Source organism: Colobus angolensis, unplaced genomic scaffold, assembly GCF_000951035.1.
Source record: "Colobus angolensis palliatus isolate OR3802 unplaced genomic scaffold, Cang.pa_1.0 Scaffold29, whole genome shotgun sequence".
NCBI lineage: Eukaryota > Metazoa > Chordata > Mammalia > Primates > Cercopithecidae > Colobus > Colobus angolensis.
Genome location: NW_012116154.1, coordinates 7,079,669 through 7,105,670, shown reverse-complemented (window position 1 = coordinate 7,105,670; position 26,002 = coordinate 7,079,669). Strand labels below are relative to the sequence as shown.

At 38.4% G+C, this 26,002-nt stretch overlaps 1 protein-coding gene across 2 annotated transcripts in view; it reads left to right on the top strand.

The window, feature by feature from the left end:
• The window catches only part of DTHD1 (death domain containing 1), a 72,579-nt gene extending 49,240 nt beyond the window's left edge, over positions 1-23,339 (top strand). For both annotated transcript variants that reach the window (XM_011949139.1, XM_011949138.1), the window contains exons 8-9: positions 17,622-17,679; positions 22,049-23,339. In XM_011949139.1, the coding sequence (XP_011804529.1) occupies positions 17,622-17,679; positions 22,049-22,371 (381 nt within the window). In that variant the 3' untranslated portion in view covers positions 22,372-23,339. The remainder of the gene's footprint in view (positions 1-17,621; positions 17,680-22,048) is intronic.
• The last annotated feature ends 2,663 nt before the right edge of the window (positions 23,340-26,002 follow it).

Sequence of the window (26,002 nt, the reverse complement as noted above, 5' to 3'; positions counted from 1 at the left end):
AGCAACAGGAGACCAAAACCTTCCTGTATGGCCAGGAGAGCATCCAAGTGGGAGATGCAGCAAGTTCCAAGACTCCGAGATGGGCACGCATTTCAAGTCAAGGACTCGAAGGAAGGCTCTGATGGTCAGCACGCATGTGAGGGCTACAGAAAGATGATGAGGTTTGTAAGACACGAAACATCCTGGTGATACTTCATATTGCATATAATCTTCTGAAAATGATCCCATAAACAATATATTTGAAAATATGTGGCTGAAAAGAATAATGATTCACCCCTAAATCTTTCTTAAGTTGTGCCTCAGCCTTTCTCCTTTCACAAAATGTGCAAGTAAATTCAGTTCACACTGTACATAATTGTACTTTGGCAGAAACAAGGCAAGTTTCAAAAACACTCTCAAAGGTTTTTTAGGTGAAAGGGAGTGGAGAGAATATTTTGTGCATGTGTGCGTGTGTGCATGCGTCTGAAGTCACACCAGATAGGTGACTGCAGGCCGTTTGCTTATTTGTGCTAGCTTGGGTTGTGACTGCTTTTGACTCCTTCCTCCTACTTGGAGGTTTTGCTTTGAAGGAAAGAAGGGCTGCAGATCTGATTGCTGTCACCTACTCGAGGCTGGAGTTTCCCAGTAAAATCTAACCCACGTATTTACGTAAGCGACCTGTTGACCCAAGTTTTGCTTAGCCTGAACTTCCTGGATTATTGTTTTTTTAAAACTGAACTCCTGACATGTGATTTCTAGTAAATAATGATATAGCTTCAACACTTTCTTTCTCAGCACATTAAATAACTTGCTGTGTCAAAGCGAGGAAGCAGGCAGACGGCAGTGCAGAAATCAGTTGGTCAGAATGGCCACTTTCTCCACTGGATTTCATTACCATCCCACTGCTCTGCCAGGGGTAATGTTGTTCCTATATTATTTTTTCCAACAATACGAAATACCAAAGCAATTTTGACTAGATAAATGAGATGATTCTGAATCATTAAAAATATTTACATCCACAAGCATTTTAATTCTACTCAGACTTCTCAGTTGCAGTAATTTTACAAAATTATATTAGCGTTCAAGGATAAAATGAAACTTCTTATGTTATTGCCAGGCATTTTAAAAAGGAGACTGAAAGAGCACATTAGAAGAATGTCTTATAAGAAAAATCAGGATTTTGTTTTGTTTTGTGTTGTTCTTGCTGTGGTTTTTGAGGGAATAGTGGCCACATGGTGTTTCTTAAGTTTTCTATAACCTAGTGTCATGCTTTTTATACTAGAGTTAATGCCAATAACATATTTGGTGCTTCATGTCCCTTCTCCTATCAATTATAGAAGAAAGCCACTAGGATCTTGGTAAGTAGAAATATTATGTTAATTTTTTTAACCCCTGAAAGTTTCCAAAATCTTCTCACTCTTTCCAGTGAGAAAGATGGATGGAGAAGGGAGAACTCTGGCACTTCATGCGTCTCCTTTACATGTTATCCTCATGTCTGCAGTCCCACTTTTCTACAGGCAACCAGAATGACCTTCAAAGCCACAGTTTTGACCATGTCACTAAGAGGAACATGAGGGGAACATGAACAAAGCTGGTTTAGTCAGAAACAGGATCCTGTGTTCTTTTTTGGAAAGTGCTTTGACCACCAGTTTAATGAGAAGAAATTCTTTCCCTTCTCCTCCCCCCATCCCTTTCTATTGTTCCCCTTCCATTTTTTTTTCCTTTCCCCTCCACTCTCCTCCCCTTTATCTCTTCCTCTGTACATTCTTTTTTCCCTCCCTTCTCCCCTTTCTCCTTCTCTGGTCCCTCTTAACCCTTCCCTCCTTCTTCCTCCTGCAACCCTTGACTTTAAAAGATAAGATTTCCTCTGCTTGGAGGGCAGTATAACTAAACAGGAATCAGTCACTATATTGTCATAGAGCTTTTGCTATTTCTTTTACAAAGGAAGCACACATATTCCTGCCTTTTTAAATAAATTTAATAATTAAAAAGTCATTGAGATGTATGCATTTATTCTCTTAAAATTATAACATTTAATAAGTAAAAAATTATGCTCATTAACTCAGACATATTTTAGTTCATTAACTTCAACTGTTTTTGTTTTTATTTTTTTTCTGTAGATGTATTGTATTAGTCAACATGTTAATTAGAAACCACAAAGTGCCTAATACCTACAAGATATTGTGTAAGGCCTAATAATAATAACAATAATAATAATAGTAGTAGAAGCCAAAGTTCTAGCTTTCAAGAAAATTACAGTCCAGTTTAGGAAATAAAGTATAAACACTTTAAAAGTTATAAAACAAAGCAAGAGATAAATAATAATTGAATACAACAATACAGCAATAACAAAAGACAGGAACTGATTGTTAATTGCAAATGAATAGTAAGATGTTAAATGCTAGGGCATTTCAGGGAAGGGGGTGATCCCTGTGGACTGAGGTGACCAGAGGGTGCTTCAGAGAGCAGAATGATTGCAGAGAATGTTTAGGATCTGGAGAGGAAGAGAGAAAGGGGCAAGGAGTTTCAGACAAGAGAGATGGCAGGAGTAGAAACTTTGAAGTGGTCAAGCACAAGATGTGTTCTGAGAACGGATGATGAATGCAACTGTGCTTCTTCAGGGGAAGATTTGGAAACGTCGTGTTGGAAATAAGTTGGGGAAAGATTATAGAGGGCCTTTAATTCCTTACTTAAGTTAACTAAATGATACTGTAATTGTGGTAAACAAGCTTTCTGTCAAAATTCACCAAAAAACTGTGATTGATTTCATGACATAGAGAGCACAAGCAAACCAGAGACCCTTAGTTTTTGAGTAAACAACAAAATCTCTGATCTACTGTTATTCTTGAAACTGGTATGGCCATAATTAAGGACGGAGACATAGGTATCTGGTTTGTTTATAATTAAGTTGATCTTTTATCTTTTGAGTAATGGCTCAAGCCATTGGAAAGCCATTGGAAAAGTTTAACTAGGAGAGTGATATGATCAAGTTTTGTTAGCAACTTTACTACAACAGCCTATAAGGAGAAACTAGAAATGGATGAGCTTAGCAATAGTGAAATAAAGAGCTAATGAATAGTCCACAGAAGGGAGGGAGAGAGCCTATGTAAGATCATGACAGTAAGGACAGCAAGAAAAGAACAGAGTTGGAGAGAGATTCAGAATTTGAGATCAACAGGTCTTGGTAATAGAGTGAATGTGTGTGGGACTGGGTGGCAGGAGAATATTGGCAGATAGAGGAAGTCGTGAAGGGGATTTCCAAGGTTACTCTCAGTACACTGGTTTGAGCCACTGTCCTGTGATATAATATGGTGTTTGTTGATTTTACTTTGGAAGTGTTGTTTAAACTTGCATTTCATCTTCAGTCCCTCTAATATTGCCCTAACACATAGATGATAGCAACATTTTCCTTGGAGGCCTGTCACCAGTTCCCTTATCTGCTTTAGGATGCTTTTCTCACGATTGACAGTTTGGTTTTTTTCTAAAACAAATATGATTTTATCACTCTTCCAAAACTCCTCACTGGATGTCTATTGATCAAAAGTCCAAGCCAGTTACCATGGCATATAGGGCCTGTTACAAACTCCCACAGCTCATCGTCATAACCTTTTTATATTACATTTCCCCAACTAACATATTTTGCTCCAGTTCTACTTAAAGCCTCATTTCTTTCCAAGACTCTTCCCACAGGCTGCCATTGTGACAGCAATGACTCCACACTTAACCCTATTATACCCTCTTTAGAAGAAGACTTTAAATTTTCCAGGCAGTGTTAGACACTGCACTGTATCTGCATCTGTAACTAGATACACTGTATCTGTAACTAGAGCACTTTGAATATATAAATAACATATATTATACATAAAATATTACATATATTATATATGAAATATGTATATAACATATTATATATATATATATAAAGCTCTGGTCCATTATAATTTTTATTTATATAAAAATCATGGTAATGATAATATAACAAATACCTACTAAATTATTTCCTGCTAGTAACTTGACAAAGCATTTACACATTAGCTTATTCACTGAAAAAAAAGAAAAACTTTAAATAAAGTTTTCTTCATTTGAGACACTGAAGCATAGAGAGGTTTTCCCCAAGGGGAAATGGCAAAGCTACTGTTTGAAACCAAGTTTGTCTGATTTCAATGGCAACACTCCTAACATTATACTACCGTCTGCTTTTGAGACTGAGTTTCTCAGGACTGAGAGCACTGCTCATTCAATTTTGTAATCCCTTCCCCGAGGATGCATTCAATAATGTTTTGCTGAACTCTTTAATGAATAAATGAATGCATGCTGGGGAAATTGAAAAAGCAATTGAAGGTGGAGATTTAATAGCTGACAGAAGCCTTACCTGTTTTCTTTCCAGCTAGCAGTTCCATCTAGCAGAAGCCTTTCATGACTTTAAAGGAATGACTAATAGGATTTCACACACTGTGGCAAGACCTGGGAGGGAGACATTTGGTGTGTGGCTGCCCAGGCCTTTCCCAGAAACATTCAGATTACTCTTTCTGTTGGCAAAACTATTTCTAGCTATGATCCGAAAAGCCAAACCAAAACAAAATATCAGGAGTTTTCTTTCCTATTTTTTTTTTTTTTTCTTCTTCAGACGGAGTCTCACTCTGTCACCCAGACTGGAGTGAGTGCAGTGACACGATCTCGGCTCACTGCAACCTCTGCCTACTGGGTTCAAGCGACTCTCCTGTCTCAGCCTCCCAAGTAGCTGGAATTACAGGCGCCTGCCATCTCGCCCAGGTAATTTTTGTATTTTTAGTAGAGATATGGTTTCACCATATTGATCAGACTGGTCTCAAACTGCTGACCTCAGGTGATCCAATCACCTTGGCCTCCCAAAGTGCTGGGATCACAGGCGTCAGCCACTGTGCCCGGCCCAGGATTTTTTTAAATCTCCTAGAATAACCTAGAAAGAATTATGCTAAGAGTTAAATAGGCACAGGAATAAATAGGGACAGGATTAAAGTGGATTGACAAAACCTGTTGGGATTATAATCTAAAAGTGGAACAATAAAGAGAGGAGGTTAATATTAATGCAAGTTCTGGCAATGCTGTATATCTTTCTTTGATTTGTTGAACTGCTTTAAAAAGTAATAGCGTCTTCCACATGGCTGTATTTATGGGTCTAGGACATCTGCTCTTGCCAAAATTACTTGGAATACTGAGCAAAATTGTATGCATTGTAACAATGATTTAGATTTATGGAGCGCCGCATGTTTGAAGTGCTTTATGTGCATTACGTCATTTAACTCTCATGGCAACCTCATGCGGTGCACCTACTTTGCCCATTAATAGGTAAAAAATGAAAATAGAGACATGCATTTAGAAATCAGATTTATCTATTCCAGACTGCTTTTGATAATTTTTCTTCACTGCTTCCATATATATATTCCATTTATATTTTCCAAAATATCTAGATCTTTGCCCACTTTATATCTGTAGACATTCCTGGATGCCCCTTCCTTCTATCTGTCTCCACTCCTTAGATTCTTTGGAATTTTTTGAATTCATCCATCTAGTTACCAGGGGCCTAAAGCTGTCTTCTTTTGTCCAGTCAAGGACTGAGAAATGTATCAATTCTCCCTCCACTTGAAGAAACCATAATGAGATTGATGTTATAAAAGAGTGATTTCCTTTTTATTTATTTATTTTTTTTAAATTTTTTTTTATTATACTTTAAGTTCTAGGGTACATGTGCATAACGTGCAGGTTTGTTACATAGGTATACTTGTGCCATGTTGGTGTGCTGCACCCATCAACTCGTCAGCACCTATCAACTCGAAAGAGTGATTTTCTAAGAAGCAAGCAACTGAAAAAATAATGAGGAAGCAAAATATAAAGCTGGCTGGATAAAAAATTGTGCATGGGTTTGAAGCAAAGATCTGAGCTAAACAAAGTCGCAGATCTACACTACTTCCATGATGGCTAGTAGCCTGATTTTGTTTCCATATCTAATTTCTGTATTTACCTCCAAGTGGGACCACTATTGGTCAGCACTTCTTGCTCTAAACTCTGTTCTTATTTTGTTCCCCTATAATCTTACTTCTCTGTGGATTTGTGCTGATTTCCAGACCTCTCTATGTGGAGGTACTTCCTTTTCTGTTGAAGGCCAAACATTTCTGCCTAGGTTTTCAGGAAGTTCTACACTGTGCAATTATAAGAAAGTTCATGAAGACAACAACAGATTATTGGTGAGTGCTGGTACTGGTATCTTTTAATTTACTTATTTAAAAAAAAAAAAACTGTGTGTGTGTCTGTGTCTGTGGGTGCGTGCGCGTGGGCATGCATGTAAGCACGCACAAATATTTAAATACACACAAAAACAGAGAAAATATACGATGAACCTCCATGGACCCACCTCCCATCATTTTCTGCCATACTTACTTTGTGTAATACCCTGGTTTATGGGTTTGTTTTGTTGGAATATTTTAAAGCAAATCATAAGTACAATATCATTTTACGTGTAAATACTTCAGAATGTTTCTCTAAGGGGTAAAAACTTTTGAAAAAGACACAAGACTACATTACTACTGGTACACCCAATAATATTAATAATTATGACATGATATAAGCTACTGCCCAGCCCTACCCTATTTTCCTAGTGACTCTATATTTTTTTCTTTTTGCAATTGATTTGTTCACAAACAGCATCCAATCAGGGCCTACACATTGCATGTGGGTTCATTTGTTGAATTACTGATGTAGGCGCTGTCATTTGTAGACATTATCTCAATCAGTTAGAGGCTTCAGTAAGAGAGTTTAATTTATTAGCTCAGCCTGTAGGACTACACAGGAGCAGAGACCATATGAGGAGTCAGACTACAAGGTCGTTTTTCTTTTATGCTTTACCGGCTTCCTTCTGCTCCTTGGGCAAGCCAGATCCTTGTTTTCCTTATGTCCACCACTTTGACCACTATGTCATATCGCCTGTCATTTCCTTTGTACCTTTAGAATGTTTGGCAAATCTAGATCTTTCAAAAGAGCCAGTTAGGAGGGAAGGTTGTACCTTTTGCCGAAACTAAGCTTTGGAATAGAACTTCTGTAGCCTTGGATAGTGGTTTTTCTCTTTACCTAAATTTTTTCAGCTCCTGAGTCAGAAGCAGGCTTCTCCAGCCATCTTGATTTTGAATGCTTTGCCACTTCTGAACAGTTTAGTGTTTTTCTGTTCTATCCATATGGTGACATCAGCTCTTAGCTCATTGTCAGAGCAGAGATGACAGCCGTTCCTTGAGCAGGACAGCTCCAGCTTTTTCCGTCTTAAGTTATGAGTTCATGCTCCGTGCACTTTGTTTGTGACTTATCATTCATACCCCTTAAAATGTTGTCTGTACAGTTTTAAAAGACAAAAATACTTCTCATATAAGTTTACACTGAATGATATGACTCACAGCAAATAAAAGGGTTGCTTGGTTATACTGCTGTTTCCCAAAGTTTGGAATTGCAGGTGCTGTTTTAGCACAATATACACACCAGCTTTCAATTTAAAAAGGAATCAAAACAGTGAAACAATGTTCTCTTTTTACACTTTAATCTGAGTAGAACTCAGGTTGTTGTTAACTTGTTTTCATATCTCCTTAACAATTGCAAAGCTTGCTTTTTAACAGAGAATAACTTTCGGGTTCAGAGATCTTGGCTGGCTACAGAATTTATTAATATTGACATGTTTTAATTGTATTTTTTAAGGTTTTCTTGTGTTTATATAGACAAAATTGTTTTCCCACTTACGGTTTAAATAGAAGTGTTTCTTTTAAAATGTATTTATGTAGGCAACGAATATTTTAAAAAAATACTTTAAGTAATAACTGGTACTATTTTGAACACTTATTACATATGATACCCTAATTTCAGATACATGATGTAACTCAATGCCTCTTTCTAATAGCATTGTATATCTTTACTTTTAAAAGGAGGAGACTGAGGCACAAAGGGACTACTTTGCTTAAGGTTACAAGTTTAATGAATAATATGTTAGGAGTTGAGCTCTTTACTTCCATCTAATACTACCACCAAGTCAATGAAATTTATATATGTAAATAGTAAGCATAGTGCTGAAGGTACTGAAGTAACTGAGTGGAAAGTTCCACATTACAACCTTCATGTTACATACACAGGTTAACTTAAAGTTACAAATACAGGACCTGGATTTTTACTGATGTCAGTTTAAATGTTGTATTTGTCATTTAGCATGTATGTTTTAGTCAAATAACTTTATCTTTCTAAACTTGTTTCCTCATTTGTGAAATAGGCATAATAACCTCACAAGGATGTGTGTGTATGTTTATGATGGACTATATACCATATTATACTGTCAAGGTTCTATAACATACTTCAAGTTTTTAGAGTAATTCCTGGTACAAGGCAATTATGCTAGCTGGTATTATTATCTGGAGGAAGTATTATTTATTGTTAGAGCTTCAGACAGACTTCAGTTTCATGACTAGTTTTGCCATATCCTAGCCATATTACCTTGGAAAAGTTACATCTGTGAAATGGGGATAATAACACTTCAAACCATTGTTATGGATTTGCAATGATATAGTTACATGTACATCCTCACTTGCTACTTACATAAGCTTCTATTAGATTTGTGATTATGTTGAACACATAACTATAGCACAGAGCTTTTTTTTTTTTTTTTTTTTTTGAGGCGAAGTCTTGCTCTGTCACCCGGACTGGAGTGCAGTGGCCGGATCTCAGCTCACTGCAAGCTCCGCCTCCTGAGTTTACGCCATTCTCCTGCCTCAGCCTCCGGAGTAGCTGGGACTACAGGCGCCCGCCACCTCGCCCGGCTAGTTTTTGTATTTTTAGTAGAGACGGGGTTTCACCGTGATAGTCAGGATGGTCTCGATCTCCTGACCTCGTGATCCGCCCGTCTCGGCCTCCCAAAATGCTGGGATTACAGGCTTGAGCCACCGCGCCTGGCCCCAGCACAGAGCTTTTATGCTAGCATTAATTTTTGTACCAGATTACTTTCTTGATCAATATAATGTCTAGCTTGTTTATAATGTAAAATCATTAAGAATTGTATGAGTCATACATTTTAAAATTCAGCATACCCTTTACTGTTATGAAATAAATGAGCTCCAGTTAAGCAAAACTTGAGGTCATACATCATAAAATTCAGCATACTCTTTACTATTATTATTATTTACCCTAGAGCACTTATGCATGAACACATTCTAATAGGCGATTATTGTGATATCTGCGTAGGATTTTTCCAGTAAAGAAGTCTTTTATTTTGTTACTAAAATACATACAGGTAAAAGTGATAAGATTATAATAAAGTAAATAACCCTTTACTGTTATGCAATAAATGAGCTCAAGTTTTGCTTAACTTGAGCTCATTTATTGCATAACAATAAAGGGTATGCTGAACTTTATAATGTATGACTCATACAATTCATAATGATTTTGCATTATAAACAAGTTATGATTTTACATTATAAACTAAGCATTGCCATTTGCTTATGGCGACGCTTATGTAGTAGAAGAGGTCTATATGCAAAATAAATACAAAGAACAGTAAACAGGAAAAGTCAGGATTTATAATACCCTAAATGCTTCTGGTAAAAATCCATGCTAAAGATACACAGAAAAATACTAATTATATGTACTTTCTTAGTCTATTGTTAATTCTATCACTTTTACCTGTATGTCTTTTAATAACAAAAGACTTATTTAAAAGCAAGCCCTACAGTAAGTGCGTGGGAATGGGAGGAGTGTGAGGTTAGGGCAGCTGGATGAAAGAACTATTGCCACAGGTATCACACTAATAACCTATTAGAATGTCTTCATGCATAAGTGCTCTAGGGTAAATAATAAAATTAATAAAAACAACGTGCCATTTTCTTTCATTTATTGTATAAATTTGATGCTTAGCTATAAGGCTATGTGGCATCCATGCTAAATGGTGCTAAAGGTATCAGAAAATTCTTACGGTGTTACTCTACACAAAAATTTGCTCTGCACTAGAGTCTGCAAGAACTGGGAAGCAGCAGAAATTACAGAGGACAAACTTTACAACTTCTTATGCCAAATGGCAATAGTATTGTTTCGGTTGCCCTTGAAATTAGTGACTGCACAAGGGACAGTTAAAAATAGGGCATTCTGACCAGGCACGGTGGCTCATGCCTGTAACCCAAGCACTTTGGGAGGCCAAGGTGGGCTGATCACCTAAGGTCAGGAGTTCAAGGCTGAGGCAGGAGAATCACTTGAACCCAGGAGGCAGAGGTTGCAGTGAGCCGAAATCGTGTCATTTGCACTCCAGCCTTGGCTGCAAGAGTGAGACTCTATCTCAAAAAATGAAATAAAATAAAATAAAATAAAATAAAATAATAAAAATATTGCTCTAGTATTCAAAGGTAATATTTTGCTTTTTCTACTTAGCCTTCAAAATATGTTTAAAATGGTGGGAAGGGTTTATGATTTTCCTGACTGTCCTCTTTCTAACTTTCACCTTAGGTTTTACTGGGTATTGTGAGGAGCCCCATTATCTTTGCTTTGCTCCCTATAATGACCTGTGTTCATTCTTTGCGGCTGGGAAGGCACAATGATGACGTGATTATCACCAAACAAATCAGCCCTAAAGCTGGTCCACAATGGCAATTGTCTTTCCACTGCATTGTCTTTCACTCTTGTTTTCATGCACATGTTTCTACAGTGACATCAGCTTAGTCAGTGCCAGTACCACCCCAAAGCTCCCTGAAAGCACATTACAATGAGGGTGAGTCCCTGCCAAGGCTGAAGTATTGAGCTTCTTTCCAGTCCCAAGAACTGTCAGAGACTAGTGTGGTTAGCTCTCAACCAGGAAACCTGATCACTCTGGATCCTTAATGTTGCATGTATCACAGAGGGAAACAGTAAGAGCTCTCCACCTTCCACACATTTTTTTTTCTTTTTTTTTTTAGTGAAAGGCAAATGAGGTAACCAAGGAGAAAGCAATTTTTATACAACTCAGATTTGAGCTCAGGCTCAATTCGGAGAGTTCCAGACATGCCTTATGAGTGTGCAGAGAAATAAACAGCCTAGAAAGTTATTTGCATGAAAGCTGAGGTGTTTCTGGGTAAGAAATGAACCTGAGTTTCAGAAATAACTGGGTATATGAGATATGACTTGACAGAATTCTGTATGCAGGGAAGTTAGGATGGTTTTACCTGAAAATGCGTGAACATATTTTAAAAATTTAGCATATAAATGTATTAAATACATATGAATGTATTAAATATTGCATGTTAAGTATGTAATATATAATGTAAATATAATATACATTATTATATACCATAATTATGTATAATATATGTTAAATATATGTGAAATATATAAATATAAATTATACACTGAAAGCTCTAGTCAGCAGAGGTCAGTAAGTGTTTAGGGTTGAGCACTGCAGCTATTGGTAAAATCTATCTTCCATTTCCACTCCTTAGATGTATGATTATGTCTGATGGAAAAAAGTTTTAATTAAAAAAACAGAAAGCCTATTTTATTTAGTTCTGTGGCATATCAGGGCACAGTGAGTATTACTTTAATGTCATATGGCATGAGGGGTAGGAAGTCACTTTCTTCATCCTATCATGTTTTGCCACACAGCTCGTATACCTGGAGAGAGAGCTTAGGTTGGCCACTAACGAGAATTTCTTTCCTTGGGAGAGAAACAAGAGGGACCAAGAGCTCAGTATAGAGCAGGTGCAGCGGTATCACTGCTGGTGGGACCTAGCAGAGCAGCAGCAGGACAGCAGCTGTGCAAACCTGTGGAAACCACAGATGTCAGCTGGAGCTATGTGGCACCATGAAAGCAAAACTGAAGGACAGGTAGAAACCATCATCGGCCGGGCGCGGTGGCTCAAGCCTGTAATCCCAGCACTTTGGGAGGCCGAGACGGGCGGATCACGAGGTCAGGAGATCGAGACCATCCTGGCTAACAAAGTGAAACCCCGTCTCTACTAAAAAAATAAAAAAAACTAGCCGGGCGAGGTGGCGGGCGCCTGTAGTCCCAGCTACTCGGGAGGCTGAGGCAGGAGAATGGCGTGAACTCGGGAGGCGGAGCTTGCAGTGAGCTGACATCTGGTCACTGCACTCCACCCTGGGCGACAGAGCGAGACTCCGTCTCAAAAAAAAAAAAAAAAAAAAAAAAAGAAACCATCATGGCATGCTACATGATGATAGATGCATGGGGAGAAGCTGCTGTGCCCACAGAAGGAGTGTGGAGGGCTACATGGTCCAGCTGATCAGTGGGGGCACCTAGTGGAACACTGTGGATACCAAGAGAGTAAAGCCAATGGAACTGCCAGAAATACTTGAGAAAAATTTTCCAGAAGCTGGAATTTCTGCATGAGGAGATGGGCCCCAGAGCTACGTCATCTGTGTGACTCCTGTAAGGTAATTTATGAAATTACTTAATAGAAATTAATGTTTTTATGACTATATCCCTATAGAGTTAGGTAAGGTGAAGCAATCTGGTTTACTTTTGTCCTGATGTGACATTAGACATTTTCATCACTTTTTGGATAAAGATATTTCTTTCATTCTTCCATGCATTCATTGGGATACATTTATAGGGTTGCTAGTTGATAATTCATGTATGGTTTGATACTTGATTGGCTTTTTCTATGTGCAGTCACTCAGCCTCAGCATCAGAATCACCCAGTTGCTTATTCCAAATTTGGCCTTATCTGAGACCAGTTGAATCAAAGTGTGAGCTTCCCTTTTTTGCCCGTTTCTCAAGGTTCATTGGCAGGAACACCCAGGTTTGAGAACCACTGCCTACTATTGTTTCTTTTTTTTTTTTATTTTTTTATTTTTTTGACAAAGTCTCACTCTGTCACCCAGGCTGGAGTGCAGTGGCATAATCTCAGCTTACTGCAATCTTGGCCTCCTGGGATCAAGCGATTCTCTTGCCTCAGCCTCCTGAGTAGCTGGGACTACAGGCGTGAACCACCACACCTGGCTAATTTTTGCATTTTTAGTAGAGACAGGGTTTCACCATGTTGGCCAGGCTGGTCTCGAACTCTTGACCTCAGGTGATCCACCCACCTCGATCTCCCAAAGTGCTAGGATTACAGGCATGAGCCACCATGCCCAGCCCACTGCTTAATTTTCTCAGCGAAAAGAAAACTAAACACCTTGTGAGACAGTGGTAGACAGGCTGTAAGGCATGTGTTTTTCTAAAAGCAGCGGAGATCTGAAATGTGTTCTGTAGGAAATAGTAGAAGAAATCTTCATGGATACATAAAAACCTTGCTGTGCAGATTGTGTGAACAGCTGAAACTGCTGACCTTACATGTATGAGGATAACCATCCTTGTGACTGTCCATGGAGGGCCCCTCTGGCTATTATGTATTTATTAAAGGTATGATGTGCTTAATATGTGGCAAATGTAAGTACTGATATAAAAGAAGATACAGAAGAGGACACAATAAATCACTGAGTGTCTAATTCGGGAGGGCAAGCAACACATATGAATGGCATTAACAACAATATATTAAGTTATTAGCTAAATTGTGTGAGAGCATAGTGTATAAATTCCCAAATAAGAAACTAATTGATAAAAGAGGTCGAATTTGACCAGTTCTTTGAAAATATGGCAGAATTTGAAGGGGCGTATCATTTAAATAGAGAGACGGTATCATCACGTGAACACAATTTTTTTTTAAGCTTTTTGAGTGGGGGAGTCTCACTCTGTCACAAAGGCTGGAGTGCAGTGGCATGATTTCAGCTCAATGCAACCTCTGCCTCCCAGGCTCAGGTGATCCTCCTACCTCAGCCTCCCAAGTAGCTGAGACCACAGGAGTGAGTCACTATGCCTGGCTTTTTTTTGGTATTTTTTTTGTAGAGATGAGGTCTTGCTATGTTGCCCAGGCTGGACTCAAACTCCTGGGCTAAAGCTGCACTCCTGCCGCAGCCTCCCAAGGTGCTGGAATGATAAGCATGATACTGCACCCAGCCAATAAAATATTTTTTACCGCTTTGTGTGTACAACACCTTATCTATGATGATGTCTGACATATACAGGAATGAGATAGACTTTTCTGGCCTTCAAAAACATTAAGTCTATTGAGTAAAGGGAAGACTGATAATGGCTGCATCTTGGAGCACTGAAAAGCCCCAAGGACGGTCAACTCGTGGAGGTTCCTTGGGAGATAACACTGGGTAACTGAGTGGATGTAACCAACTCCAGTTTGTTGAGTTGCACACAAAAGATCAAAGTTTCACACATATGAGTTCAAGTAAAAAATGGTTTACTTTGCTTTAAGAATTCAATACAGGGCTATAATTAAGGAGCATGGAAAGAGTAGTCAGTAATGATACTGATACAGTAATGATAGTGGCTATAAAGCTCAAGACACTCATACCTCTTTCTGGTGAAGGTGCCTGTCTTTGATTTCAATTTTTAAAATGACTTCTAAATAGATAAGCCTTGCATCGTGCTTAACAGCATAAAATGTGACACATCTGTACATATCTGAATTGCTTATATTTTTATACTGATGCCCTCAAGAGGCTTATAATTCAGGGAAAACTGCCACATAAGCCCCACTATACCCATTTAAATGTGGATTGTGCAGCAAGGAAACAGTTTACAGAGAGCTGGAGAGTCACGTTTAAATTTGTCCAGCATTTCTCCAGCGCACTGACATGTTGCAAGTGGCATTTAAGATATCGTAGGTGGCAAATTAAAATATGCAACACTAACATAAAACAGATTACTTAAGAGGAATAAGAAATATTACCTTCACAAATAGAATCTGAGAAAATGTAATCAAACGGCACCTTTTGTCATTGTTGTTGTTGTGGTTGTTGTTATTGTTACTGTTTTGAAGGGAAAGCAGTTTTGCTAACTAAATGCTAGCATGTGGGGGAAAGGCCAAGTTAATGCCTTCAAATGACTATTTCAACATTTTGGGCGGAGTGAAGGAGTTTAAGAAGGAAAAGGTGTGGAAAGCATGCAGGAGTCGTGCAGGAAGGTGCAGGTCTGTGTGTCTTGTTGTAAGGGCTATCTTGCATAATCGCCCATATGGAGGTCCAGTTTTTGTGATCCTGACTTCAGCCTGGTAGTGGTGGGCTGTTTGTAACTCTCGCTAAGAGGGAGGATTTCACAGCTTGGTCTCTCTGCCTGGTTTGTTTCAAGATTGGCCCCTGGAATTTCTAAGCAAGCATATAATTAGATAAGCAAGCATGGTTCACAGAAGTGCCTGGTGGCAAAGGGAGAAACAAACAGTTTCAAAGTATATTTCAAGGCTAAAATCAAGAAAGGAAAAAAAAAAGTTTAAAAATGAATTTTGAGATTGGAGGTTGGGATACTCAGTTACAGCGTTAGACTTGGAAAACTGTGGAATAGAACCTGCAAATAAAAACCAAGTAAGAAGCAGAGACGTGCCTTTAAAAGCATCTTTTGACTGCAAGGAGGCAAGAGAGGAAAGTGAGGCGGAGGGAGTTGGGGTGGGGCACGGGAATGAGAACTGTTTCTGCCAAGGAAGGCATCCAGCGAGCCACGTAGGGATGCTGGGAACCTGTGAGAGGGGAGACTGCAGGAGGCCAAATGTTGGCTGACTGTTCTGCTTGTAGCTGAGCCTGAGCACCAAGGAGGTTCAAAAGGTAGTGTGCAAGCAAAAAGAGTGCACAGACCAAAATCGTGCAAAAAAGACTTGGGGGCACGGAGAGGAGGAAAATGAAAGGGAAGGGAAGAGAAGGCAACACTGAAAATCCTTTATGAAAATCCTTTATGGAGGGACCACATGGGCTACCAACACAGTGCCTGGAAGTCTAAAAAGAGCCTGAGCTACCCCAATTCACTGCTTCTATGGTTGTGCATCAGATGAAGTACTTGAATTGCATTTTCATGTACCTGAAAAAAATTTAAACACTGGAAGCATTCTGTGTGCATCAAAATGCGATGAAACATCTGTGAACAAAGAGTTATGGAGGGGGAAAAACTGCTGATACAAAGAAAAGTCTCAATATGTATCTCTTGTCCAAGGCCATGGGCCCTTTGATGGGAATGATACAATCTGCTGCATTATTTAAACTGGTATTTCTCTCTCAATATTTTGAAGGGTTCAAACATATAGCTGATGCCTTGAAAATTATATGCGCTATTTTGCAGTGCTATAGTATAATAACATGCTTCAACTCATGCTATGTTTCTTAATTTTTTTCCCATTAAAACTTCTTAATGGAAGTTTTATATGCTTCCATGTTTATGTAATATTTGTGACAAGAATGCCTATAAAATGTGATATTCAGATTCAACTAACTTGTATTAGGGGGCTCAGTGGGAAGCAGTATGCTACTCATTAACATGTAACACTTACATCATCCTCGTATCATTGCTGTGAAATAAGCTTTAAAAAACGTTTTGACATACAGTAATTATAGATTCACAAGAAGTTGCAAAATATAGTACAGAGAAGTTCAGTGTATTCTTTACCCAGATTTCCTCAGTGGTTGCATTTTAGATAACTATGGCAAGATATCAAAACCAGGAAGTTGACATTGATACAATGTGTATGTATAGTTCTCTGGCATTTTATCAGGTATAGATTTATGTAACTACCACATTCAAGATATAGAACTATTCCATTACCACAAAGATCTCTTTTGTGCTCCCTCACCCCTTCCCCCTCCATCAGTAACCCTTGGCAATCACTAATCTGTTCTACATCTTTATAATCTTGTAATTTCAACAATGTGATATAATCAGAATACATAACCTTTTGAGACTAGAATATTTCTCTTAGCATCATGCCCTGAGGTCCTTGCCAATTGTCCTATGTATCAGTGTTTTGTTTTGTTTTATTACTTTAGTATCCTGTAGTGTGGATATTCTATAGTTTGTTCAACTATGTATCTACTAAAGAACATTTTAGTTGTTTCAAGTTTTTGGCTAATTCAAATAAAGATGCTGTGAATATTTGTGTGCAAGGCTTTGTGATGTGGGCATCCATAAAGGCATTTCAGGGCTGAGGTTGAGCACTTAAATAAATTCTCCAAAGTGCAATGCTCTCAACCACTGGCTAGGTATCTGAACCCAGATAATTTTATTTTATCTCATATGCTATCTCCACTATCTCATATTACCCGAGAAAAAACTGTTCTGCAGACTCTGTAGAAAGCTGGCAAAATAAATATACTTACTTCTTGATAAAATGTTGATTTTCAAATAATATCTGCTCACTGATTTGATTGCTTTTAACCTGTTAGGTGCCAGGTTCTGTGCTGAGTGTTGAGGCAAAGCACCTGCCCCACAGGGGATTTTACAAAATACAAAATAGCATCTTTATAGCATGCTGGTAGCTTGCTGTATGCTAGCTGGTTTAACAGTTTTAAATTTTGGTTGGAAAATGTTCATTTAGAGTTAATCTGAGTGCTTTAATAATATTTAAATGTGTATTCTTAAATTTAAATGTGCTGAAATATTTGGGTTAGTATACTTTGCTTTACTTAGGAAAACAAGTGCTGAGTATGCATGCACAAATACAGTATTTAATTTTGTGAGGTATGCAATTCAGTACTTCTTCCAAATAGAGATGAGGTTTGGATGAATTTCTGTTGTAACTTATTCACAAATTAATTAGTTCTTCTGTTTACTTTGTGTTCCTTTCCCCCAATAGCATAAGAAATTAATCAACCGTCCACAGAGTATCCAAAGAGTTTCTAAGGATCCTGTAGGTGAGGAATATTTGCTTTGTCATCATTATGGTGCTTCCCCACACCTCTTATATGTTATATATATGTGAATCATTTCATAAAAAGGAATGGAGAAAGTGACTTTCCAATTAAACAATCATTAACTTTATTGGTCTAATAAATACTTATTTCCTGCAAAGTTATACACAAATAAACCAAGCTATCGTTCTTAAATATTCATGTAATTAAAGCTGAGTTGAAATCTGCAAGAAATATAAATGTTACTGAGTTTTATTTTATTCATATGACTAGCAGTTGCTTAGTTTACTAAATAGATGACTATACTTTGAGCTGAAATGTTGACTCCTAAGGTGTAAATCTTGAAGTATGGTCAATTCAAATCAACATTTGAAGTCAATCTATTTGAAATTGAGGTATATGTTGACATGAAACCACAAAAAACATTTAATATTTGGTTGTCATTATGCATAATTCAATTACATAATAATGCTACAGATTTCAGGGTGCAATTGGAAACTTTTATTCTATTTTAGCTCTTGAAACATTTTACTTTGTGATGTCAGTAGCTGCTAATGTGATAATTTATTGCTCTTGAAAAAACGTCAGTGAGGATTTTCTTACTAGTGCATCAGGCCCACTATGAATGATAGCCTTTCAGTCAGGGGTTACCCTTACAGATTGGTACAGAAAATGTTCAGGTCTTACTAAACTCCATTAGGAATAGGATATAATAAACACCATATTATAAACCCTTTCAGGGGTAAATAAACTGTATCTAAAAAGAGAGCAGATGATATAGAAAACAACAACAGCAATAGATGAAAGCTTTGCAAGTTTGATAATGCTGTTAACCTTTGAAGAATTTGATGTCCAGATAAAAGCAAAATCACTGCCATCATCAACAGTCACTGGAGAGTAGAAAGGTACAAGGATCCTTCTTATGGGTACTAGGAAGTTCTAGTTTCTTACACAGGTTAGGAGATATTTGTCCTCACACGAGTCCTCCCACATGACCAATGCCATCAGAACTGCTGTAGGAAGGGTGATGGTAGATGAGCTTAGACATTTTGAGTGGGAGAAAACATGAAAAGTTTTAAATGCCTAGTAAAGATGTTTAGACAATAGGAAGACCCTACAAGAAATTCGTTAACAGGGGACTGGCAAGATCAGATTAGACTTTCAGGTGAACCAAAACTGACAGCAGGGATACAAGTAAGAATCCTGGTTCCTGCAACAAGCAAGGAAGAAGCTAGGTAGAACACGGTTAAGATTGAGCCAGCAAGGCAGGAAAGTAGAGCAAATATTCGAGATGCTCAGAGTTAGGAACATCAGGACTTGGGTGCAGGGGATAAGAAATAGGCTTTGAAAAATGTGAATAACATCACATGTTTCAGCTTGCTCAGCTGAGTGGTCACATTAACTAAGAAAGTGAATAGAGTGAAGGAAGATCAAGTAGTGAAAAGGAAAGGCCATCATTGATTATTTTAATTTTAGAAGTATGACATTTGTATTGGCTGTAGTATCCACTGACAGATAATTAGGAGATGAATATTGGAGTGCTATACCAGGATTTAGGTAAACAATGTCAAAAGATAAAGATTGGGTAGATCTAGGATATTTCCCATAGGGTAACATCAGTAAGAGTTGATGCATTCATTCGTTGAGGGGAGAGGACAGAAATAGAAGAGGTCTGAGATAGGATGCAGTAATGCAGCAGTATTAGGAGGAAAAGAGTTAGCAGAGGGAAAAGAATATAGGAGGAAGAGAGTTAGCAGGGGGAAAATACGGCTGACAAAGGGCAAGAGAGGAAAGAGGAGAAGCAGGGGAGGCCAGGGACTCCAAGCAGACGAGTAAAATGCTCCATGGAAGTCAGAGAAGATGCAGGCCAGGAATCAGTGCAATGCATAATAATTAGGAGGCCTCTCAGAAGACTGGAAAGGAAAGCGTCAATAGAGTTTTGAAGAAGGGCATAGAACCCCTAAGCAGACGTTTAAGTAGTGAGTCAATAGTGAGGAACTTGAGGCCTCGAGTTTACATTAGACATTAAAAGAATATGTGATAAAGAGGAGGAGAGAAATAGCACAATAGCTTGACACAGTAGCAGAAACAAGGGAAGAGGAGGCCTGAGAGTGTTTGTAGGAAGCAAGGAAGGAGCCTTGGTGAAGGGGAGATTAAGGGACAGGCGTGAAGGGAAAATACTTGATGAATAATAGTGTGAGGGATGGAATCCAGCAAACACAGAGGGGTGAGATTTTGTAAGAAAGTAATTTTGAAATGAAAACAAAGTTAGGAGAAATCAAGTCAAATGACTTTGGGTGAAGTAGAAGCAGACATGGGCTGAGAGAAACAGAATGAGATTGAGACTGGGGCTAAAGGATAGGAGAAAAGATTTATGTCATTGTTACAAACAAATTTATATTGAGTTTAGAAAAATTATTCTTAATGGATTTTCAAGTGACTAAGGGCTCAAATGGTATTACATAGCTTACAGTTTGTTGATCGCATTCAACATATTTTCCTAACATCAGGCAGCCCAGGTAAGTGAATGCAATCTGAATAACTCAAGATTCAGATTGACAAACTGAGAAAAATGAAAGCTAAAAAAGACGACATATTTTAAAGTGGATGCAAGACTATCGTTGATGTGCATAGTTGATCACTAGGAGCAGTGCAGGTACAGAGATATGTGAGACTCTGCAGAGGTGACTGAATGACTGGGGGACACCAAGGGATCACTATAGTACTGATGGCAGCAAAGAGCATATTGAGCAGAAGCAAAAGAATAGAGGCCATGGAATAAGTTTAGGAGGTAGAGGTCAACAATAATATTAAGAGGCTGAAACCATGGAGGTAGAATGATTCTGACTGAGCATGAAACATGAAGATTGGCCTTGAAAGTCAGTTTCTAGTTTGGCATCACGAGACATGTCATTGGAGTTGACAAAATTAAGGAACCACATAATCTGGGGTCAGAGGTGTGAATGATGATCCGCAGGGCTGCCGATGAAGTTGCCTACAGAGTGTTGCTGATGACGTGGATGGGACGAGAAAAACCTGCCCAGATAGCATGGACTTCAAATTAAATGCATTGCATGGAGGTAGCAGAGCACTGGGTTGAAAGTGATGATGGAGAAGAAGGAAGTGCTGGCCCCTTTTCCTTGTTTTCACAGAAAGGTGGCTTTATATTGTAAAATCAGAGTGCAATTTACAGGAGTGTGTAGGAGGAAGGAATAGTCGAGTAATGAATGGAAGGCAGATAGAATGCTTGCTTAACACCAGACCAGGGAAACCGGTGCAGGGGTGGAGCATGAGAGTGGGAGAAAGTGGCTATGATGCAGGGGAGGGCTGGAATGTGAAAGGAGACAGATAGCGGAGAAAAAGGTTTCATTCAGAGTTACGGATCTAAGTTACATATCAGTAACAACCATAACAACAGGTGAACAGGAGTCAATAGAGGATGGCCCAGTGGAAAGTGTTGGTGTAAGGGATCTTCCACAGAATTGTTTTTGGGTGGTAGATGGTGTCGTGTGTGTGTTTGTGTGTGTGTGTGTGTGATTGTGTGTATAGTTAGGGATGTGTGTGAGGATTGGCTAGCTGCTGGTATAATTTATGCATCAGATTAGCACTAATAAGGAGAAATAGGTTTTGAACCTAAAATGACCCTTCAAAAACAGTGCTACTAGGCCGGGCATGGTGGCTCACACCTGTAATCCCAGCACTTTGGGAGGCCAAGGTGGGTGGATCACGAGGTTAGAAGATTGAGACCATCCTGGCCAACATGTGAAACCCCGTCTCTACTAAAAATACAGAAAAAAAAAAAAAAAATGGCTGTGTGTGGTGGCACGTGCCTGTAATCCCAGCTACTTGAATGTCTGAGGCACAAGAATCACTTGAACTCAGGAGGCGGAGGTTGCAGTGAGCTAAGATCGCACCACTGCACTCTAGCCTGGAGATAGAGCAAGACTCCATCTCAACAACAGCAACAAAAAACAAATAAACAGTGCTACTCAAAGCATGGTTGGGGACCTCAGCACCAGCATCTTTTGGGAGCTTGTTAAAAATGTCAAGTTTGCTCCTACCCTAGTTTTTCTCAATTAGATGATGTAGAGCAGAGTGTAAAAATCATTTTAACACACCCTCTTGGTTCTCAGGTACATTAAAATTTCATAAGCATTTAAAACTCTCTGCAAGAGTTAGTGCCCTCAGGAGATGATCCCAGAATGCCAGGGATTCAGAGGCTTTTGACTGTTGCTCTAGGTAGTCTCATATCTATGCACCACACTCCAAGGCCAAACCAAAGAGCAGGGAGACTTCCTATAAACAGGTGTGGAGGGTTAGACCCATGCATCCTCCGAGTCCTAACTCTGACTGTTCCTCCTGTGCCTGACAGAAGCCCTTTGGGATAACTTGCTCCATTGGCTGGCTGAGGAGCTCTCAGAAGAAAACGCTGAGTCTCTTTCCTCAACTCTCCCTCTGCACCATAGCACCATTCAGCTCATCAAACTCAAGAACCCTGATGATCTCACAGAACAGATTCACGAGTTTCTTTGCTTCTGGAAAAAATCGCTTCCGACTTTCACCGACAAACTTCGCCTCCTGGCTCGACATCTCCGCAAGATTGGCAGGAGCGATCTTTCAGAAGAGCTCAAATTCAAGTGGGAAAATAAGGTGTTCACTGAACCACAGCAGTGGTTTGATGTAGCAGCTGAGTAAAAGCCTGATCACTCTTCCTTTACCCCTAGGAAAAGGCACATGGTGAGTTTTTAAGACTGTTTCTGTTAACATTTTCCTAGCAGTTTCCAAATGATATTATTTGAAGTCAGTCTATTTAATAATGTGCTATTGAGAAATCAGATGAGACAAAGGGAGAAGCACAGATCAGACAATAGAAAGCATTCCTGGGTGTGAGCACTCCTCTCTAGTTGAGTGATTATGTTTTGCAATCATGACTGTCTTCAGTTTGGCCTCACTAGCATTTGCAATTGAGTTTGACTTGTTCACATTTTAAAAGCTGAGTGTGAAGAAAAGATCTGATATATGTAATTACTTATTAATTGCTATCTACATAAAATTAAACTTGTTTTCCATGATTTCAAGTATGAACCCAAAAATATCTGAGACAGTTCTCAATCAATTTAGAAAGATTATTTTGCCAAGGTTGGGGACAGGCCCATAACACAGCCTCAGAAGATCCTGATGACATATGCCCAAGGTGGTTGGGGTAGAGCTTGCTTTCATGCATTTTAAGGAGTTTTAATACATCAACCAATACATGTAAGATGTACATTGGCTCAATCTGGAAAGGTAGGACAACTCAAAGTGGGGGCTTCCAGGTCATAGGTAGATTTAAAGATTATTGATTGGCATTGATTGAAACAGTTATTATCTAAAGACCTGGAATCAACAGGAAGGAAATGTCTGGGTTATGAGAAGGAGTTATGGAGACCAAAGTTTTATAATGCATATGAAGCCTCTAGGTAGCAGGCTTTAGGGAGAATAGATTGTAAATATTTCTTATCAGACCTAAGGTCTGTTGATGTTTATGCTGGTCAGCTTTTCCTGAATTCCAAAAGAGAGGAGGGTATTATGAGGCATGTCTAACCTCCCCTTCCCATCATGGCCTGAACTAGTTTTTCAGGATAACTTTGGAATGCCCTTGGCTGAGAGGAGGGGCTTGTTCAGATCTTGGGGGGCTTAGAATTTTATTTTTGGTCAACTGAGGCAACCAATTCAAGTTACATAGATACCATGGAGCCTACAGTAAACAATATAAAATAAATTGGGCTGAAAGACTTGATGTCTGTGGTAGTAATTCACTTTTAAAAAACTTGTCTAAGCTCGAAATAAATTAAAAATAGAATAACACTTCAGCCATTTACTGCCACAAATTTTCCTTTATAAAATCATAACTTGGAAAAGGGAAAATTCCATATTTTGTTACTAGTAAAATGAGGCAGTGCAGAGAAAATAAGTTTTCAGTGAAAAAATTAAAGGCCTATTTCTTCTACTTAGGAAGAAAACCTGCTTTAAAATTAGTTAACAGAAGCCTCATTACATAAACCCTAGATATACATCATTAAAAACAAACAAAACATCTGTAAATAGAACACTAAAGTGAAAGAAAAAATTAAAACTTATCTAAACCCCTCTTTCTATTGATAATCACTATTAATGTCTAGCATAAGCTTTGAGTTTTGGGAAAACCTAAAGCCCTTTAGCTCTCTGAAGCAGTTTGATATAAATGGGACATTGAACTAGTTTAACTGACTCATTAATGCAAAAACCATTAGGTCGTTGGCTTGAAAACATCAGTAGCAATTAGTTTCAGTTATTGAACACCTAGGAATTAATTAAGTTATATTACAAAATTAAATGTTTTAATGGTTCTCAAATTTAAATGGAAGATTTCCTTCTTGAAATTAACCAGGGATTTAGGTATCTGTTCAGTTATATATTGAAACAGGCGGTTCCAATTTTCAAACATAGTCCCATAAAGGAATATTTTATTAGTCAAGATTTTTTTACATGCTGCCAAAAAGGTACAATAATATTTTCACATATTCTTGGAGCAAAGAAAACAGACCAAAATGTTCATTGTTTTCCTGATTGCAATCGAACAAAAAAGTAAAGAAAATGAAATTTGCCTCTTATCCTGCCACTAGAGATTACCATTATTAACATTTTGGCATAATTTCTTCTGGTTTTCTTTTTACTTGAAGAAAATATTTCTATTTCTACGTGTATAGATGTATCTAAGGACACTCACATATGTGTTTACCTGCATGCACACATGGTAATATGTGTGTCCCCTCACAAACACCCCTGCCACACACGTCTCACAAATGCACCCTCAAACACACCAGCCTACCCTTTATCTGCATGGTTTCACATCCACCTGTGCACCTCACATACGCTGTCACAAACACACCCCTCCTGCACACCCCACTCCCAACTATCTCACAGAAACACACCTATTCACATACATAAATACATGTGCACACACACACACCTCATACACATATAGTTTCAGATCCACTCGTACACTCTCACAAATGTCGTCGTTCACATATACCCCACCTCCACATTTCATATACGCATACAATCATTAATATGCCTCCCCCACAGACACATGCACACACAGACACCACATCTCACTCTACCTATACCACTTCACCTGCACACATACAATCTCATTAAACCACTTCCTCTCACACCCTTCCTGCCTCTTTTTCTCTCTTTCATACACACACTCACATACATTCATTCACAGGTACATATACACATCTCTTCACACACAGATACATTTTCCCCCTAGAATTAAAAAAAAAATACTGCCCATATTGTTGTTACAGTAAAGCAATATAAAGGTATATAAAGAAAACAATTGACCATACCTGCAGAATCTCCTAAGATAATCCAGGAAATCAATCCCATGTGTAATCCGTGCCACTTTGGTTGAGACCTGCCCCTGAACACCCTCAGTACTGATAACCACACCCATACCCTTGTGTACCCATTTCTCTGTCTGGTGAGCCAACCTGTACAGATCACATCAGAGATGTCTTGTTGGCTTAGTGCGAATGCAAAGCCCCAGCAGAAGACAGAGAGGAGGAAGGAGAGTGAATTATACTACTCTCCCTTTCCTCTCTGTGCTCATCTTGGCCTGGCTGTCTCCTTCGCCTGCAACCACTGCTCCTCTCAAGAAGGCCACCTCTAGGCAACTCTCTCTTGTGCTTTGGTAACTGGTCTTCTTATTAGCTCTTCAAGTTTAGGGGTGGTAATAGCTCTCTTGTTGTTTGGAGTAACTGTGTTATTTATTCCTTGTAGTTCCCCTATATCCTGCTCTCCCGTTTTTAAAATAAAGCCTTCTTTCATTATTCTAATTTGAGTATATCACTATATTTCTTATTGGGACACTGATTGATACCTCTCTGCACACATTTGTTATGCTCCTGGAAACTTCTACATATATTTTATTCCCAGAATGGGAGTCACATATAATACATATAGTTTTAAAAATTACTGTCTTATTAAATTATGAGTTTTTAATGTCTTTGAATGTTTTAATAACTGTATAATATAATATCCTATTTCATAACCATAGCACAATTAATTTTAGTATAATCAATTTCTGAAAATAGTTAAAATGAAAATTTACAGTATATATTCTTTTATGTTTGATTTTTTTAATGGTTCAAAGCTTATATTTATTTAGTTAGATTATAAAGTAATGGCTGCACAACTTTTTCATTAATTAGAAAAATGAAGATGAGTTTACAAAGAGGTAAATAGAACTTTTAAATTGTATAATGCCAAAGTAACTTCTGATACATTTCTTTTTTTT